The following is an 18,999-nucleotide window of genomic DNA, read 5'->3' as shown; positions in this document are numbered from 1 at the left end:
CCACAGAGGTCACCCAGCTTGAGGGTCGCTGAGCTGGGATGTGAACCCAGGTCTGTGACTCAGGAGTCCCTCCCTCCCACTCTGTGTCACACCAGTGTCACAAGTCTTCTGAAGGCGCTAAGCTGCGCCACAGAGTGGATGCCTCTTCCAGAAGAAGCATCAACTGAACTGGGCCAACCACGGCTCACCCCTACATTTCATCTGAATGAAGTCCAGCTGGTGGATGGCCTGCAGCAGTGGCTCGCTGTCCAAGGTCAGTTCAAACTCTGCAGACACCTTGGGCTCCAGGGCACCTTTGACCCACTGCTCTTGAGACACCTGGACACGCTTGATCAGGGCGTCCGAGATCTTAAAGGAAGCACAGAGTTTAGAGTTTCCACGTGCAAAGGGAAAATAACATAGCAGGGGGTAAGGAAGGGACAGGGACTTTGTGGGCTCAGGGGGCTGCGGTGGCTAAGCACGCCCACTCAAGCCCTGGCAGAGATCATCTTTTAACAGCTTAGTCATGTTAAATGTAAAGAAGCACTTGATGTTTTAGGCTAAACCCTTTTGTGAAGCAAATGATACTTTTTAAAAGAATTTTTTTACTTTATTTATTTATTTTGGCCGCACTGCACGTCATGCGGGGTCTTCCCCGACCAGGGATCAAAACCACGCCCCCTGCAGTGGAAGGGCGGAGTTCTAACCACTGGACCACTAGGGAAGTTCAGTACTTTAAAAATATACAAGAACAGTCTTCACTCTACCTCTTTTGCTAGATCTAGCACTTTGCAAAGTGAAACATACTAGTGGTTTGTCCCAGGGTCTGAAAGCAGGTCCTTCATCCCCAGGAGCGTGAAGCTCCCTCCCTCCCACTGTGTTTCCTCCACGTTGTTGCTGCAGCTTCTGCTCCAAACTCTTACTGCATCAAACCCACAGCTCTGTTCTCCTCTGCTGGAAAGTCCTGCTCACTCAGACATTTGCACGTGTCCCTGTAGAGCCATGACCCTATGCACCCTTCCTGGGGACCAGTCCAGGAGATTCATCATGTTCCCCAGAGACGGAGGACAGAGCTTCCGTCTGAATCACACACACGATCCCAAGAGGTGCTCGTGACCCCGAGTCAGACTGGCTGCTGGAAGGATGCCCAGCAAGGCTGCACTGGCTTTGCAGGCAGCAGTCACGTGTCCAGACCTGCAGGACTCCGCACCCTGAGGGAACGGGTCATGTGGATTCTTCTGACTCACTTCTTCCTGTGCAATCTTTCCAGCTTGACTGGCAAAGACTGTCTTTTCTCATCTGTGGGGAAAATGTTGAATTGGGGTTTCAAGTCGAGGCACGAAAGCACGGCATTTCAGCCCTAGAGATTATGATGTTTGATCTCCTCATTTAAGGATGGATGACACAGAGCCAGGGTCACAGCTAGTGAGATGCAGAGCCAAGATGAGAACCTAGGTCTTCTGGAATCGCTGAGCACAGGAGATTCTGCTCAACTCCAAGCCGCTGGGAGGGACCTTCCTAGAATCTCGGCTAGTCTGGGGCATGGCAGTGGATTTGGAGGAACGATGCCTAGCCCGCTCACCTGCAGAAACCCGGAGGGGTCGTTCTCCTTGATCACCTCCAGGCAGTACTCCATCAGCCCCGTGGACTGGCGCAGCTTCAGCGTGCAGTGATTGATCTGGTCCCAAACCATCTGCCACGAGAAGTATCCCTAGTAACTGTCTCATCGAGGAACAGCAGCCCGGCTGCAGTGGCAAGCGGCATGGGGCCTGGCTGCCTTGCACCCTCTCCTGCTGCTGCTGTGTTCCTGAGCTCCACGTGCCCTTGTTATGCGGGCGGTAAATGGACCCACTTACCAACAAGCAGGGTCGCCACACCCAACAGAGCAAACTTCCTGAACTCTGGATAGAAAAGCAGAGAACGTGCACCCTCTGAAACCCTCCTAGTGACCAGTGCCCCAGTCTCACTCGTTGGGAGGAAACTCAAGGGGCTCGGCTGCTTTGCATGTAAACCATGGATCATCCCCAACGCTCACTCCTTCTTTCCTTGAAAGTAACATTTCCTGATTCAGTTGGGAAATGTCTGTAGAATAGATCGAGCCCAGACAATGAGGTGAGTAGTTTCTGTCAAGGCAGGGTGTTCATGGGGTACCTGCCTGGCCCAGGGACCCAGTGCCGAGTGGAGGGAAGCCTCCCCCCTGCCGCGGTGGCCACTGGCCGTGGTGTCCCTGCTGACCACTGCGAGCACCAGACATCAGAAAGCTCGAAGAAGGGGGAGAGCTGGAGCCTTGTCACCTGCCGTGGCCACCTCTGCTCTGCAAGATGAGAACAGGCAGTGTCCCTTCGACAGAAAACAGGGCCCGGGAGAAGATGGGAGAGGGTGGCCTTCTGACTAAAAACAGCAGGATTCAGGCATCTCCCTCCAGCTTTGGAGAGAGAGCAGGGGTGCTGATTGCTTAGGGAAAGTGACACGAGTGTAAGTAGGTCCCAGGCCAACTTGTTCAGCCCTTCCTCTCCCCATTCATTCATTCATTCGTTCATTCGTTCGTTCATTCATTCGTTCGTTCATTCATTCATTCGTTCACTCAACTAACACTGACCCAGAGCCTACACTGCGTGCTCCCCCAAGCTCGGCTCAGAGGCTGTGATGGGACCGAGGGCGTCGGCCGCCTGGGGACCCACCTTCAGCTTGTGTTCCCTCTCTTTGGTAACCTTGGTAAGCAGCTTGGCTTTCTGCCGGGTTAGAGCATCAACCAGCGCGTCACACTGAGCCACCAGGCAGGCCTCGTAGTCCAGGCCGTTCTCCTGCGGGATGCAGACAGCTTTAGGGAGAAGACACTCGGTAACGTGGCCAGCACTAGAGATACAGGGGCACACCAGCAAGCTCGTCCCGGAGTGAGCTATCCCATTACTAAACTGGAAACAGTGCACATGTGAGTCTCTGCACATCTATAGGATGGAGTGAATATTCAGAGTCATCCAAACCGTGAGGGTTTGTGAGGGTTTTCAATGTCATGGGAAAAGCTCATGAGAGAGACCTAAGGGGAAAAAGAGCAGCTGCAAGTGTGTGCAGCATAATCGCATACTATGTGTGCACGTGTGTGTGTAAGGTAGTGGAACAACATGTCAGAATGGTGAGGGGGTCACCTCAGGGGCTGAGATATTGGTGAACTTTTCTTACTTCTGTCTGTTATTCTCTACTTTTCAAAATTTCTATAACATACTTTTGCTTTCTCTAATCAGAAAACAGTAAAACAAACAAAACCCACTGTTCTTGCTGTAGGATCTGTCTCTCTCAATTCTAAAAAAAAAAAAAACAAAACCAAAAACTTTCAACATCACTCAGGTCAGCCTGGATTCAGACCTTGTGTCATGGGCTGATGGTGTTCTCTCTCACCCCTGCCCCAAGTTCCTATTTTAAGTCCTAACCCCCATGACCTCAGAATGGGACTGTGTTTGGAGACAGGACCTTGAAAGAAGTAAGTTAAATGATGTCATCAGGCTGGGCCCTGATCCAGTCTGACTGGTGTCCTTACAAGAGGAGATCACGACACAGACACACACAGAGGGAGGACGGTGTGAGGACACAGGGAGAAGATGGCTGTCTGTAGACCAAGGAGAGAGGCCCTGGGAGGAGCCATTCCTGCTGACACCTTGATCTTGGACTTCCAGCCTCCAGAACTATGAGAAAATAAGTTACTGTTGTTGAAGCCACTCAATCGATGGTACCTTGTTACAGCAGCCCCATCAAACAGATACCTCCGGTGTCCCTGAAACATCAGAACCAGGACAGGAAATGCCTGGCAGCTGAATTCTGGGCTTTCACTTATTAGGAAGGATGGTTTTTATTGGCTGGTTAGGAATTCAGTGCCTTCAGTCCTTTTTCCCATCCAGACACCGGAATGCTCTACGGTTTGTGATCTGTGTGAAAGTTCCTCCACGCGTGCATGTACTTATACGCTCTCTCCCCGACAGACAGAGCTCCTGGGGACAGAGGCTGTGGCTTATTGATCTGCATCGGGCTTGTATGTGACAAAGCATGGGTGCTCAGTAAATACATTTGTTTAGTAAATGATGCTTTTATATTTTGATGCGTTGGTACAAAAGCACCGTATACAGATACTGCCTAGGGCTACGTGGCCACGCAGAGTGCTGCATTATTTCTGCCCGGCTCTCTTTCTAGGATTCTCTCTGAGTTATGCAAAATCCCTTCCCTATCAGATGTCATGGGGGTGTCAGTGGATTGAGTGGGTGATGTCCGCAACTCTGAGGGTGTGCAGTGGGACAATTAGGCCTTCTCACGTTCAGCACTGAAAAGCACCTGCCACGGGGCCTTTCCTTTCCTCTGCTCAGCTTCACGTACCTCCTGCAGGGACTCCCCTCCCAGCGGGAGCTCTGCTCACCTGGATCTGCTGCAGAATGTTCTTCAATTGAACTAGAAATTCCTTGGCTTCTTTTGCCTTATCGGAAACTCCATTTAAGGCCTGAGACAGTTGGGCCTAAAAGATATCACAGGTTGAAAAGGAAAATTAGGTGTTAAAGGCACTTGGTCTGCACTTTATCATAAAGGCTTGTGTTTATAAGAGGGTAGAACCCAGGAACCGTCCTCACGTAGGAAGGGACCGCTATTGACTCCCGCACTCTATTGCATGTGCTTATTTTTCCAGCAATGGTTGATAAAGTGTTGGTTGACCAACACTCTTCTGTCTGGACCCCAAAGCTGGGTAGAAGTAAGGAGCATTCAGCTAACTGGCTCAGGCTGACAGGACCCAGGACAAGAAGGCAAGTAGAGCCTTGGCCGGGTCTGGCCCCTCCCTGCTGTAGCAGTCGTGCCCCCCATCAGTAGGAACTCAGACGCCTAGGTGAGGGAATCCCAGGCCCCAGGACACGCTCTGCCCACGCCACTCCTGCACAGGCACCTTTTGGCCTGAGCAGGATGGGCGGGAAAGGGAACTGGAAGTGAGCCTGAGCCCTATGGACTGGGGGTCCCAGGGCATCACATGGAAGGGGATGACGGCGGCCTCCTCCTTAGCACTAGGGACTCCTCACCCTGCCCAGCTGCTGGGACCCAAAGGCAGAGCTGCAGGCTGGGATCAAATCTACGGCCTTTAGCCTCAGGCTTCTTTTGAATGAAACACATACACACACCATCGAATTTGTCTTCAAAATCTTGCTATTGAATAGACTGGTGCCCTTGATTTTTAACACGACTCTCACGTTTCAGAGTAAAAAGCTGAGGGCAGAGCAAAAACGGGGCCAGAAAGGCTGGGTCATACCTGTTCTCCACTTTTTCTTTTTTTTTTTTTAAATTGGAGTATAATAGCTTTACAATGTTGTTTCTGCTGTACAATGAAGTGAATCAGCTCTATGTATACATATATCCCCTCCCTCAGGGACTTCCCTCCCTCCCACCCCACATCCCACCCATCTGGGTCATCACAGAGCACCAAGCTGAGCTTCCCGTGCTATACAGCAGGTTCCCACTAGCCATCTGTTTTACACATGGTGGTGTATTTATGTCAAACCTAATCTCCCAATTCGTCCCCCCTCCCCTTCCCCCGCTGTGTCCACACATCCGTTCACTACGTCTGCATTTCTATTCCTGCCCTGCAAATAGGTTCATCTGTACCGCTTTTTCTAGATCCCACATATATGCGTTAATATACAATATTTGTTTTTCTCTTTCTGACTTACCTCACGCTGTATGACAGACTCTAGGTCCATTGACAGCTCTACAAATGACCCCATTTTGTTCCTTTTCATGGCTGAGTAATATTCCATTAGGTCTCTGCTCAGATATGATCTGTCAGTGAGGCCTCTTCCTTTGCCCTGCTTTATTCTTCTTCATAATGTTCATCACCACCCAACACAGGTTTGTTTCCTGTCTGTCTCTCTTCCCGAAAATGTAGGCTCCCCAGAATAGGGACCTTGCCTGGTTGCTCACATGTAGGAAGAGCACCATGCGCATGGCAGCATGAAACAAATATCTGTTGAATGAATGAATCAATGAATGTGACTCTTTGGACCATATCCATGGTTTTCTAAGTGTGGTTCTTGGACTGACAGCATCAGTGTTATCCAGGAATTTGTTAGAAACGCAAATTCTCTGGCCTCACCCCAGTCTTACTGATCAGAAACTGGGGGTGAAGCCCAGGAACCTGTCTTTTAACAAGCTCTCCAGGGGGTTCTGATGCAGTTTGCAATCCACTGGATGGTACAAACATAGCCATGGAGAGGATGAGGAGACACAGGGAGAAGGAAGGGGCCTCAGACCAGGGTCACCAACATTCAAGGTGAGGTCAAGGTGAGGTCTGGGCTCTGTCCTGCTGGGAGATGGCTGGGAGCCTCAGGTGTGGCTCAGCAGAGAGGTGGCTTCCGGAGAAGCCCTTCCTTCTTCTACTGGCTTCCCCATGCCCCCCACCTCAGCTGGTGTAGGCCCCTCCCTCCACAGGCACCCGGTGTGGACCACTTTCTGTTGCAATTACCCACGCAGGAAGAATATCCAGTAGACCTTACAGGAACAGCAGAGGGTTCTGTGTCTGCTTTAATACAGCTGCCACCAGCATGGGTGGCTCTGAGCACTGGAAAGGTGGCTAATGTAACTGAAGGACTGGATTTAAATTTTATTTAAAGTTTTCAGCCACCACGTTTGGCCAGTGCTGTTCTGGGCAGCACAGATCTTTTTTTTTAATTTTAATTTTTAATAGTTATTTATTTATTTGGCCGCGTTGGGTCTTATTTGCGGCGCGTGGGCTCAGTTGCCCCGTGGCATGTGGGATCTTAGTTCCCCAACTAGGGATCGAACCCCCGTCCCCTGCACTGGGAGACAGATTCTCAACCACTGGACCACCAGGGAAGTCCCTGGGTAGCACAGATCTTTGCATCTGTCCTTAGAGGGGTCCAGGTCCTCGGGCAGCTCAGCCTGCTCCATGCCCAGCAGGAGCCGGAGAGGTCAGCATCACTCAGGCCCATCGTCAGCGCCCAGAAAAGAGTGGCACCTCCCTCCCCACCACAATCACCCAGAGCAGAGGGCCCACTGAGGCTGCACCCCTTCCCTCCCCAAGGAGGGCCCGATTCCCAGGAACCTATACAATCCTTCATGGCGGGGACTTTGTTTTTTGTCTTTGCCTTTCTAGCCAGGCACTGGCACAAAGCAGGGGCTCAAAAACTGCTCACTGGCTGAATAAAAAGCAAAGCAATTACTCCACTAGAAGCGAATGCTAAGCTAAGACAGGTCCCTGTAGATCCATCACCACGGTGACCACCTTTTCCGGCAAGAGGCTGCATTAGTGAGAGTCCCCTTCCCTTCACCCGGGGAACTGGAGCCAGCAGGGCTCTGTCCCCGCCAGCCCTGGCCTCCCTGCGGCCCGTCCCACCCCAGGGCCTGTGGACCTGCTTCCTGCTTGGCAAGTAGACCCAGGACCTTGGCAAGGAGCCCAGAACAGAGTGATCTTTGAAGGCCTCCAGGGACCTTAGGCAAACGCCCAGCTGAAAGGGGAATGATCTCACAGCTCAGTAGACACGGCTCCAGGCCCACCAGACTTGCCCTTGATCTTGCCCTCTGCTTTCTCTTGACGCCGTCCGGCCCCAGCCCAGCAGGATGCTCGCCTGCACAAAGACCTGTGCCCAGTCTGCTGGTCTCCGGGAAGAGCCCGGACACACATGTGAGGTCCGGTCGCCGTCGAGGGATGTCCCGACAAGCACACACTTGAACCTTTCTTGACCCCAGTTCCTTCCTGTGTGATGTGGCCACGAGACACCTCTCCTTGCCCAGGTGACAGCACTGTGGAAACCGGACCTGGTTATTCTAGTGGCAAAGGAGTCAGGGTTTGGGCTGCGAAGGTGGAACCCATTTCTCAAGGGGCAAGTGGTTCACTTATTGGCAACGTGTTATGGGTTCACAGCATATTGTATTTGGCTTCAGTTTTTTGAAACATGCTCTTCCTCTTTTCCACAGGGACTACCTAGGGGCCAGCAGGGGACACTGAAAATTGTGTCTTTCTGGTCTGAGAGAAGAGCCTGCCGTCTGAGAAATGAGAATGGATTGTTCTGTCTCTGTGGATGTTGGTTATACTATCCTCTTGGAAAGAAAGGAAATAACCAGACTGAAGATAAAATTTTTTAAATGACTGAATGGATTTTAACTTGAAACAAACATTGTATTTTATGCCTTTTTATTCCTCTAAGGTTAGAACTACATTGCTGCAGAGTCTCTAAGTTTAGACAGACAGTTTAAAAATGTATTTCCAAGTGGGCCAAACCACCTGCTTCCTGGCCTAGCATCACTCTTTGCCTGCATCCCAAAAGAGTAGCTTCTAGGTACATGGGGTAGCTTTCTGCCTTTTCCCTCCTATTCTGGATGGTGTTATAGGGCCTCATACTGCATTAAGCAAGAGAACTCTGGGCCAGTATAGTCAAATCTTGGCTCTGTCATTCATTAGCTGTGCATCTTGGGAAGATGCTTCATCTCTTTGTTCTATAGGGTCCTCCCCGGTAAGGTGGGAATAACAACCCCTACCTCATACGAGTTCTTACTATTATGCTTAGAAATAGAGCCCAAGCTTTCCTGAAATCCTCTTAATTGTTCAGTCTGGGTCTATCATATATGGGTTGTTACCGACTGAATGTGTCCTCCCAAAATCCATATGTTGAAGCCTTAACCTGCAGTATGAGGTATTAGGAGATGGGACCTTTGGGAGGCAATTAGGTCACATAGATGGGGCCCCCATGATGGGATCAGTGCCCTTAAAGAAAAGACATGGGAGAGCGCTTTCCCTCTCTCCTCCCACTGCACTGAGGAAAGGCCACCTGAGGACACAGTGAGAAGGTGGCTGTCCACAAGGCCCGAAGAGAGCCTCACCAGGAACTAAGTAAGGCCGGCAGCTGGATCTTGGATGTCCAGCTTTCAGAACTGTGAGAAATAAATCTCTGTTGTTTTATGGGATTTGCTTATAGCAGCCCAAACAGACCAAGACATGAATTATCTAAATTACCCAACTAGGACCTTTCAGAGATAATTCTCATGTTTGCCACAGACTCTGTGGAGAAGCCCCCAAGTTGTCTCCTTTTATTTATTTTTTTAAATTAATTAATTAATTAATTTGTGGCTGCGTTGGGTCTTTGTTGCTGCGTGCAGGCTTTCTCTAGTTGTGGCGAGCGGGGTCTGCTCTTTGTTGCAGTGAGTGGGCTTCTCACTGTGGTAGCTTCTCTTGTTGTGGAGCACAGGCTCTAGGCACACAGGCTTCAGTAGTTGCAGCATGTGGGCTCAGTAGTTGTGGCGCACGGGTTTAGTTGCTCCGTGGCATGTGGGATCTTCCCAGACCGGGGATCGAACCCGTGTCCCCTGCATTGGCAGGTGGATTCTTAACCACTGCGCCACCAGGGAAGTCCCAAGTTGCCTCCTTTTAAACTTGGTCTTTGTTCTCTGACATCAGGATTACCCAGTAGAAGTGCAGAAATTAGGCACCAAGGATCTAGAGATGGCTGCCAAATGCCACCTCCTCTTGATGCTTTGCTCCCCTCCCCAAATGGAACGCGCCCTTGGCACTCCTTCCAGGGCATGTCTCACTCTCCTTGAGATGGGCAGCCCAGGGGAAATGCATCTGCTCCCCTGTCCTGTCGGCCGCCCTGCAAGCCTGTCCTGTGCACCTCTGTGCAGGCAGCACGGGCCTCACACCTAGAATGTGCTCCGCAGAGATTCAGTCAGTGGATGGATTCTGTTCTAGATTTTGTCTGACTAGCTGCCCTGAGCTAGTCACGTCTCAATCCTCTTACACGCTGGGCTTAATTAAAATGGTCATGTGGCCACTCTGGACCTGCCATTTCTAGGGCATGAAGCCCCATCTGGTCCTGGGCACTGGCAGTCCAACCCTACCCTGTGGATCAAAACTCTTTTCATGACTTCTGGGTATTAACTGTTTCTAGTTAACCGCTGGCACGGATCCTGCTCCAGTTTAGTCCTACTCGACAGAACCTCCGACGCCCTCCCTCTCCCTGCCTCTGCTGGAAGACCAGAGAGTTCCTCCACCTAGGCCTGCTTCCCCTTTCCTGATCCACCTGCCAACGGCTGCAAAAGCCCCGCTGAAGCACTGGAAAAGCTCTTCGCCAAGAGGCCAGCAACCAAGATAAATATGACTGCCCTGGTGGTCAGCCTAAACTGAGGTGCAGCGACATGGCAGAGGGCCTTGGGTGCCCTTACTACTGAAGCAGATGCAGTGACAAAGCTGGAGACTGCATGAGAGAGTACTATCCCACCCACAGGGACCACACCTGGGGACAGAAGAAGGTGGGTGAGACGGGCACATGGAGGCTCTGGAGGGGGTGAGGAGAGGACCCATACAGGGTGCATGAGACCCCAGCTCTACAGGATCCCCCTTCTTTGGGAGGAAGGGTGAGTGGGGATACTGAAAGCTCCAGCCCCTACCCACACGGTCGTTCCCCTGGCAACCAGTCCATCCTTCGGTTACCTGAGGCTTTCCAACAATCACCTCATCATAAAAGATATTTTATCACTCATCATTTGGGAAATTCCTAGAGGTTTAGGAGCTCTGTGCCAGGAACCGAGATGAAGACCAAATATATATTTTATTATAAATCACAGTATGACACTATTACACTGGGAGGCTGTGTAATGCAAGAGTGGAGAGGTCGGGGGAACATGTAAGCAGCTACACTCTGGGGGAGAATAAAAGGAGGATTTGCTTTTATCTGCGGAGGGTACGCCCAGCGATTCACTCTGCTGTCCCTAAAGCTAGATTCCCTGTCCCTCAGCCTAACTGCCTTCCCAGGGCTCCGGGGGGGGGAGCAATTAGGAGCCTCTGCACATCAGCCCGCCGGGAGAGCTAGCCGCCCTGCTCCCATGCTTCTGGGGCACACGGTCAAGGACAGCCGAATTTTCACTGAGTGTCTGGCACACTCACTCAGCACAGAGGAAGAAGCTGTGAAATGGGGCCAAGGGGCATTTCCTCTCCCCTTTTCCTCCTCCACTCACTAACAGGTGTTGGCTTTTTAAATTCGTGGCTGGGGCCTCCCTGGTGGCGCAGTGGTTGAGAGTCCGCCTGCCGATGCAGGGGATACGGGTTCGTGCCCCGGTCTGGGAGGATCCCATATGCCGCGGAGCGGCTGGGCCCGTGAGCCATGGCCGCTGGGCCTGCGCGTCCGGAGCCTGTGCTCCACAGCGGGAGAGGCCACAACAGTGAGAGGCCCGCATACTGCAAAAAAAAAAAAAAAAAAAAAAAAAAAAAAAAAAAAAAAAAAAAAAAAAATTCGTGGCTGATGATAATCCCTAAAATGAGTTAAAAATGTCCTAATCCTTTGACAGAACAGCAGTAATAAAAGAGTGATGTGGAGAACTCGTTTAAGAAAATCAAAAGTCAGGGGCTCCCGGATAAGCAGAGAAACTACCTTTGAAGCACCCTCCTGAGAGGCCTGAGCACTGCGACCACTCACTTTCCACCCAAGCAGGTGGCCACTGCATCCTCCCATGATAAGTCCCCCTCCCCACTGGGGAAGTCTGAATCGATGGAGGCAGATATTTTCCCTGCATCTTCTCAAATGCTCCCTCCTGCCAAGGGGTCCCAAGGACCCAGCCCCTGGGACACCAACAGCTAACATAGTGGTGACCTCCTGGCCTTGTCACTTGCCTGGGGAGCTTCTGAGCTTTCCTCTCTTAGGCTTAACTTCTGTTTAAGACTCATATGCCCGTTAAGATGAGCAGCCCAATTGGCCTTGCTGTTTCGGCAGATGTGGACCTCATGGGCGTGTGTAGGTACAGGCCTCTGGCAGTAGGAGAGAAGCAGAACGGCCAGAGCGCTACCTCTCCATCATCCAGCCCTTCCCAACTCAAGGCTGCACCCTGGGCAGCCTCAAGGGGAGGTGCTATGGGTTGAATTATGGCCGCCCAAAAAGATGCGTCAGAGTCCCAACTCTTAGGACCTCAGAATGTGACCTTATTTGGAGACACTGTCTTTACAGAGGTACACAAGTTAAAATTTGGTCATTAGGGTGGGTCCTAATCCAATGTGGCTGGTGTCCTTATAAAAAGGGGAAATGTGGACACAGAGACAGATGTACACAGAGGGAAAACACCACGTGGAGATTGGAGTTATGCTACCACAAACCAAGGACCTGCCAGAGCCTGGGAGAGAGGCCTGGAATAGATCCTTCCCTAGAGACTTCAGGGCCCTGTGACACCTTGATCTCAGACTTGGCCTCCAGAACTGTCCCTCATAAAATGGTGTAGTATTTGCATGTAACCCACACACATCCTCTCACATACTTTAAATCATCTCTAGATTACTTAAAATACCTAATACCACGTAAATGCTATGAAAAGAGCTGCCAACATGTGGCTAATTCAAATTTTGCTTTTTGGAACTTTCTGGAATTTTTTTCCTCACTAATTTTGATCCACAGATGGTTGAATCCTCGCATACAGCGGGGCAACTGTACCTTGATACACTCATATCACACACTAATACAAAAGGGTTTAAAGTGGGAGGTTCACAGCTGTCCTGCTTACATCATAAACCAGGCTAGACCCTGATCTGTTCTGTCCTGCCTGGAAATGCACTCCTCCTTCAGTAAGAAATTGTGTCTTTGCTGGAATCTCTCTCGTCCTGGCCCTTGGGGCTCAAGGTCTCCTCTCCTGTGGCTCTTTCCGAACAAGGTGGGAACCCTTCAGCCTGGCCGTCAAGACCTTCACCCAGTCACTGGGTGATTTGTCAACAGGCACCCGTTGGCCACCTACTGCTGAGGAGGCCCAGTGGTGTGCCAGGGGGGGTCAGCACCTCCGCCCTCCCTGGGGCTTTTGAACCCAGACCCCGGCTTCTGGCAGATCCGCTCCCCTCGCTTCGCCCCCTGCATTGTGAGCCTTGTCCCAGCCGTCACTTGCCCTCACAACGCCCACCTGGAGCCCTGGATCAGCCTGCCCAAGGCCAGGTGCACTTCTCCTTTTCCATGAAGTCTTCCCGGACTCCATGAGTCTGTGGGATCCTCCTCTCCTCTGCTGCCCCTTAGCCTCTTGCTTACCCCCAATTTTAGTCCTTGTCACCATCTGTCTGGTATCTAGTTACTTGTCCACTGGCCCTCACTGGAGCGAGGCTCCTCCAGTGAGGCGTGAATTCATCCGTGTGCCCAGCGCGGGGCCTGCACACAAAAGGCGCTCGCTCGCTCGCGTGGCTTGTGAATTGACTGAGTTTAGTGCCGTGTGCTCTGGGGCAGCAGAGAACCAGGGGTGAGTCTTGGCTCCCTTGGGCGGGGTCCCGGGGTACAGCTGGAGGCATCTAGCTTGACTTCTGGGGGGTCCGACGCCTGGCGCCTGTGGCGACCCCGCCTCACCGCCTGGCCCGTCCGGCCCATCCTGCTGGGCCCGGGGTCTCTTCCCGGGGCTTCTCCCTGGGGGCCTGCCCTGGTGGGATCTCCTGAGCACCACTCCTCCCCCACCTGACTTGAGTAAAAATAGAGCTGGGTACCCTCTGACTTTCCTCCCTCGGTCCCCCCAAAGTGGAGGGTGGGATGCAGGGTGGCCCAGGGGATGGAGGGCTCCTTCCTCACAGAGGTTTGAGATCACAGAGTTGTGAATCCTGACAATGGGGGAAGAGGGCCAGGAGTGGATGAGGTGTGACTACACGGTGGCTGGTTTGACATCCCCCGTTCCCACCGCCGAGCCAGCCACTCAGGCTTTGGAGGACGGGAGGTGGTGACGGGGGCAAAGCTCCCCAGAAGCTCAGCTCAGCCTTGCACTAACCAGGCCGGAGAGTGGACTAAGCTCCTGGACCTGCCAGCCATGTGCCCAGAAGCCTTCCCATGTGTGGACTGGACTGTGGAGTCAAGGGCTGAACTCAAAGCCTGATTCTATGTGACCAAGTTTCTCTGTGAGCCTTTGTGTCCTCACTGGAAATGGGGGCAATGATATGCACCCCAAGGGCTATTCCAAGGTTGAAAAGAGAGCCTGCGTGGAGAGCCCTGGGTTCAGGGGCTGGCACTCTAGTGACGGGGGATCTGAGCACAATGAGATCCCAGAGAGGGCTTCTCCAGACCATCGCAGGCACCACTGCTTCCCTGCTGTTGGCCGTCCATTAACCTTCCTAACGGTACTTTTGTTTTGCCTTGAGAAATTGCCTCTTTCCCTCCAGGTACCATCTGGTAGGACTGGGATCATGGCCCCAGTACCACTGTCATCACCCAACAAGGGGCAGGCACATGCCCTGCTCTAGCTGGGAGTATGCCAGCTCCTTGGGACTCAAAACTGAGAAAGGGGCAAAGAAATGCAGAAATACAGGCATTTGTTCTATAGGTCCCTGACCAGACTCCTGGGAGTAGACCATTCTTGTAGCTCCTGCTTCTTAGGGCTTGAGAAGGCCTTTGGAACCTGAATGCCAGGTTTGGACCCCGACTCACATCCTCTGTGTCCTTTGGTGAATTGTTTAATCTCTTCCTGCAGGAGGTACCTTGCGGTGTTATCGTGGGATTAAGTGAGTTGCTGCATGTGAGGTGCTGAGAACAGAGGCTAGCAAGAATGCAGGGCTGTATGTGATCCCTGTTGTAATTTTGAACATGGCTCTCAAAGCTCCCTTGGATTCTGTAAATGCTTAGAAACAAGCATTTTATTTTGCCAGTAAATTTTCTTCAATTCAAGTGAACCACAGTTGGTTTCTTTTGCTCTAACTGACTAGGAGCCTAAACAAACACGAAGATATCTATGTTGTAATTAGTGATTCATGCTGCAGCTGCATAAGCTCAGTCCCTCTGGACACGGTTGATGGCGAGAGGCCTCTCCTCCGCCCTGACCACAGCTCAGCTTCAGACTCCGATTTCCCAAAATGCTGACAGCTCAGGAGTTCTCGGTGAGCTCCTGCCCCAGGTGTGCAGGGGGAGCAGTTCAGCTTGTCAACAGGGACCTTTAAGCTGCCAGTATTGATCTTTCAGAGCCACCAACCAAACTTCCTTGGTTAGGACTTAGCGTTGAGGTCAAAAAGGAGGCAGGCCTGAAGGGAACTGGCTACATCACTGCATGTACCCATGGGCACATGGCTGCACCCCATTCTGATAAGAGGGTCAGTTAGTGCCAAATGACCCTCAAGAGGGACTTCCCTGGTGGCACAGTGGTTAAGAATCTGCCTGCCAATGCAGGGGACATGGGTTCGAGCCCTGGACCGGGAAGATCCCACATGTCACGGAGCAACTAAGCCCGTGCGCCACAACTACTGAGCCTGAGCTCCTAGAGCCCGTCAATGAGAAGCCCCCGTGCAGCAGTGAAGACCCAACGTGGCCATACATAAATAAATAAATAAATAAATAAATAAATAAATAAATTTACAAATGACCCTCAAGAGCTCACATGTGCAGGAACCAGACCCAGAATAATTGGAAATTCCACGTCCCCCCCCAGGGCGTGGGCTTGTCAGTTCCCGTTGGAATGAACAGGCAAGGGCAGCAGCCTGTACCACCTTCAAGACACAAGCCACTTCAGCACGACCTGCCAGGCTGCTCCATCCCTCGACACCCTTGCATCTCTGTTCACCTGCCTGATGTGGTCTCCCCCTTGCTTTGCCAGCACCCACAGTCATCATTCAAAACTCAGCTCCGACGTCCCTCCCTCATGCTGCTTCCCCTCCCTGCCACCCCCTCAAGGCTGGTGGAGATGCTCCTTTTCTGGGCCCCCGTGCCACCCCACACCTCATTATACTGGACTGTCATCATGCATTTACCCTTTCTTCTGCTCAGTTGTGTGGTCTTACAGGATGGGTACCCTGGTCTGCTTCATCTCTGTATGAGCTACCGGTGTATAGTCAATAAGTATTTGCTGAACAGATGCATTAATTAGTTATTTTTTTATTGGACAATATGGCAGAGAAGTTTATAAAATGAACCAAGGATCAGAAGCAAGGACCAGAGCTCCATTTCTGCTTTGCATCCGACATGCAATGTAACGTTAGGCTGGTCATGGAATTTCACTTCTTACGCTTTGGGGGTAACTTACTATCAAAAAGGATTATGTAGCCCTCATTTGTCACTAACCATGTAGAGACATTAGGAGGAAAACAAGATTGTGAGGTACACTATGTGTCTCACACTGTCATTTCAAACTTGCTCAGGAAGTGCTAGATTTATGTTTCTCTCAAAAGAGAACACATGGATTTTAAGCAAAATGAAACTATCCAGAAAAAGGTTCAGGGTAAAGGCAAGAAGTTCAGAGAAGACCCAAGTAATCAAAAAGGCATCCTTTAGTCACCTCCAGACAGCATGCCCGATTCCAGGAGCTGTATGTGTGACAGGGAATGCCTGTCTCTCTATGGTTGAGGGATCATGGAAAAAAACCCACATTAAAAAATAAAAATCAAGTATGAAAGAAGTCTAGGTATGGATCTAGTAGAGAACACTGCTAAATTTTAAAAAGTGTTTCGGGACTTCCCTGGTGGTGCAGTGGTTAAGAATCGCCTGCCGATGCAGGGGACACGGGTTCGATCCCTCGTCTGGGAAGATCCCACATGCCGCAGAGCAACTAAGCCTGTGAGCCACAACTACTGAGCCTGCATGCTGCAACTACTGAAGCCTGTGCGCTTATGGTGAGGGCTAGTCCTCCTCTGTCTGTCAGGCATGGCTGCTCCAGGTGCCTTGAGACATTCCTCCCAAAAGTCTGCTCCATGGACCAAGAGACCCAGAGACCTTCAGCATCCTCTAAAGGAACTTGGTGTCCTTCCCAACCAGTATTCTTTGGCTCCACAACACGGCCCATAAGCACTGCACCCCATGCCTATCCCTTACCCAGTTCCCAGGAAGAGACTCCTCTCTCTGCCTCCAGATGGGCTACTTCCTTCAGCTCACAGCCCTGGCCTCCATTTTCTATCAGGGCTGGGACAATCGGCTTTAATCTCCATGAAGAGGCCAAAAATGCAAAAGCTATTTATTTGGTTCCTGGAAGTTGTATAAAGCAAGGCCAGCAGTGTTGGTCTGATTGTAAAAAGAGAAGACACACTGGTCTTTTATTTCTTATAAATCGCTGTTCTCTAGGTGTTGCTTTCTCCTGGGTATTTACAAGGAGAAGTCTGCTCCATGGGACCCACAGCTCCCTCTGCTTGTCTCTGTCTGCAGAAATTTCCCTATGATGGCATCCCCAGAAGCCTTTGCAGCCTCCTCTCCTTCTCTTGTGGCTCCGCAACAAGAGAAGCCACCACAATGAGAAGCCCATGCACCACAACAAAAAGTAGCCCCCGCTCGCTGCAACTAGCAAAAGCCCGTATGCAGCAACAAAGACCCAAAGCAGCCAAAGATAAATAAATTAAAAAAAAAACCAAACTGTTTCCTCATTCTTCTGCAACCAAAGGAAAAGACATAAATATTTTGACCAATAACCAGGGCATGGCTCGGGCAAGAGACACAAGAAAGTGAAATGGAAAGAGTGTGGTTGTATTAGATAGCCTCAGCTTGGTAAGCTGCAGTAACAAACATCCCCCACCAACTCAGAAGCTTCCAACAACAAAGGTTTACTTCTTGCTCACACTGGATGCCCATTGCAGGTCACATGCCCTCTTTGTTTCAGGATCCAAGCTAAAGGAGCATATCCCATATTTGGGACATCCTTGCCTCATAGCAGAGGAAAAGAAGCTATGGCAGAAACACACCTTGGCTCTTAAAGCTTCTCCTGGGAGGTAGCACACATCACTTCCTCTATCATTCATTTGCCCGAGCAAGTTACACGGCCCAGCCTTATATCAATGGAGAAAGAAGTACAGCTTTCCCACAAGGAGAGCAGAAAATATTTTGAACAAATAATTAAATCTAGCAAAACGGTCTCTGGAGTCAGGCAGACTTTGGCTTTCCTTTACTAGCCATGTGCTCTTGGGCAAGTTCTTACTCTCTTATTAGAATTTACATGCTGGGGATTATACTACCTACTTAGTTGTGACAATTAAAATCAAATAACACATTAAAACACGTGACTTTTTTCTTCCTTCCCCTGGGTCACCCAGCCCCTCCTTCTACCACTGCCTTCTCTCTCCGTCCTGCTGCCGACGCCAGTGCGATAGGTTTGGCAGGAGAGTGTTTGCGAGAGGGGCAGGAGAGGAAGATGGCACCCGGGGAGACATGGAGTGGTTGAGAATTGCTTCTTATTTATTCATTTGGCTGAGCTGGGTCTTTAGTTGCGGCACTTGGGATCTTCAGTTGCGGCATGTGAACTCTTAGTTGCGACTTGCGGACTCTTAGTTGCAGCATGTGGGATCTAGTTCCCTGACCAGGGATTGAACCTGGGCCCCCTGCATTGGGAGCATGGAGTCCTGGCCACTGGACCACCAGGGAAGTCCCAAGAATTGCTTCTTAAAGACAAGATCCTGGCTTCATGTTTCAGGGAGAGGTAAGAAATAAATCCCTAAAATGTTTTAATGTTTGTATAGGACTTTATCCCATAATAGGATAAGCATCCAAAGATGTATGTACAAGAGCGGTCATCGCATTATTAAAAATAGTAGAAATTTTGGGCTTCCCTGGTGGCGCAGTGGTTGAGAGTCCGCCTGACGATGCAGGGGACACAGGTTCGTGCCCCGGTCCGGGAAGATGCCACATGCCGCGGAGTGGCTGGGCCCTTGAGTCATGGCCGCTGAGCCTGCGCGTCCAGAGCCCGTGCTCCACAACGGGAGAGGCCACAGCAGTGAGAGGCCCGCGTACCGCAAAAAAAAAAAAAAAGTAAAAATTTGTACATGATCTTAAATGTTCAGGAATAATGATTAAATCAGTGATGTTTTATCCACATAAATGAATACCCAGCATCCATTAAAATGGCAAGGTGTTTCTATATTGATGTAGAACAATCTCCATAATAGATTGTTCAATGGAAAGAAAAACATTATACCAAAAGCACATGTAAGAAGAGCTCATTTATTTAAAAATTTTATACATATATATATGTGGCATATATATGATCGCTATTAAGGTAATTATATAAATGTGTTTGTGTATCATACATGTAAGAATTTTAAGAGTACAGGTGATTTTTCACATTTTTCTTTGCATCTCCTCTGTA

General features: G+C 50.6%; 1 protein-coding gene and 1 non-coding gene across 4 annotated transcripts in view; both read right to left on the bottom strand.

Moving 5' to 3' along the window:
• TRIM67 (tripartite motif containing 67) overlaps window positions 1-18,999 on the bottom strand; it is a 51,401-nt gene that overhangs the window by 14,670 nt on the left and 17,732 nt on the right. For 2 of the 3 annotated variants that reach the window (XM_060107716.1, XM_060107720.1), the window contains 4 exons: window positions 4,382-4,477; window positions 2,661-2,783; window positions 1,562-1,672; window positions 195-348 (listed from right to left, as the gene is read on the bottom strand). In XM_060107716.1, coding sequence (XP_059963699.1) covers window positions 195-348; window positions 1,562-1,672; window positions 2,661-2,783; window positions 4,382-4,477 — 484 coding nt within the window. Of the gene's footprint in view, window positions 1-188; window positions 349-1,561; window positions 1,673-2,660; window positions 2,784-4,381; window positions 4,478-18,999 lie in introns of all 3 variants that reach the window. The other variant, XM_060107709.1, reaches the window with a different exon arrangement.
• Window positions 18,206-18,278, bottom strand: TRNAW-CCA (transfer RNA tryptophan (anticodon CCA)). The gene has a single exon. It is a non-coding gene; the product is annotated as a tRNA-Trp (tRNA).

The sequence above is a fragment of the Mesoplodon densirostris genome, chromosome 1, assembly GCF_025265405.1.
Source record: "Mesoplodon densirostris isolate mMesDen1 chromosome 1, mMesDen1 primary haplotype, whole genome shotgun sequence".
NCBI lineage: Eukaryota > Metazoa > Chordata > Mammalia > Artiodactyla > Ziphiidae > Mesoplodon > Mesoplodon densirostris.
This window is presented reverse-complemented; position numbering and strand designations above follow the sequence as displayed.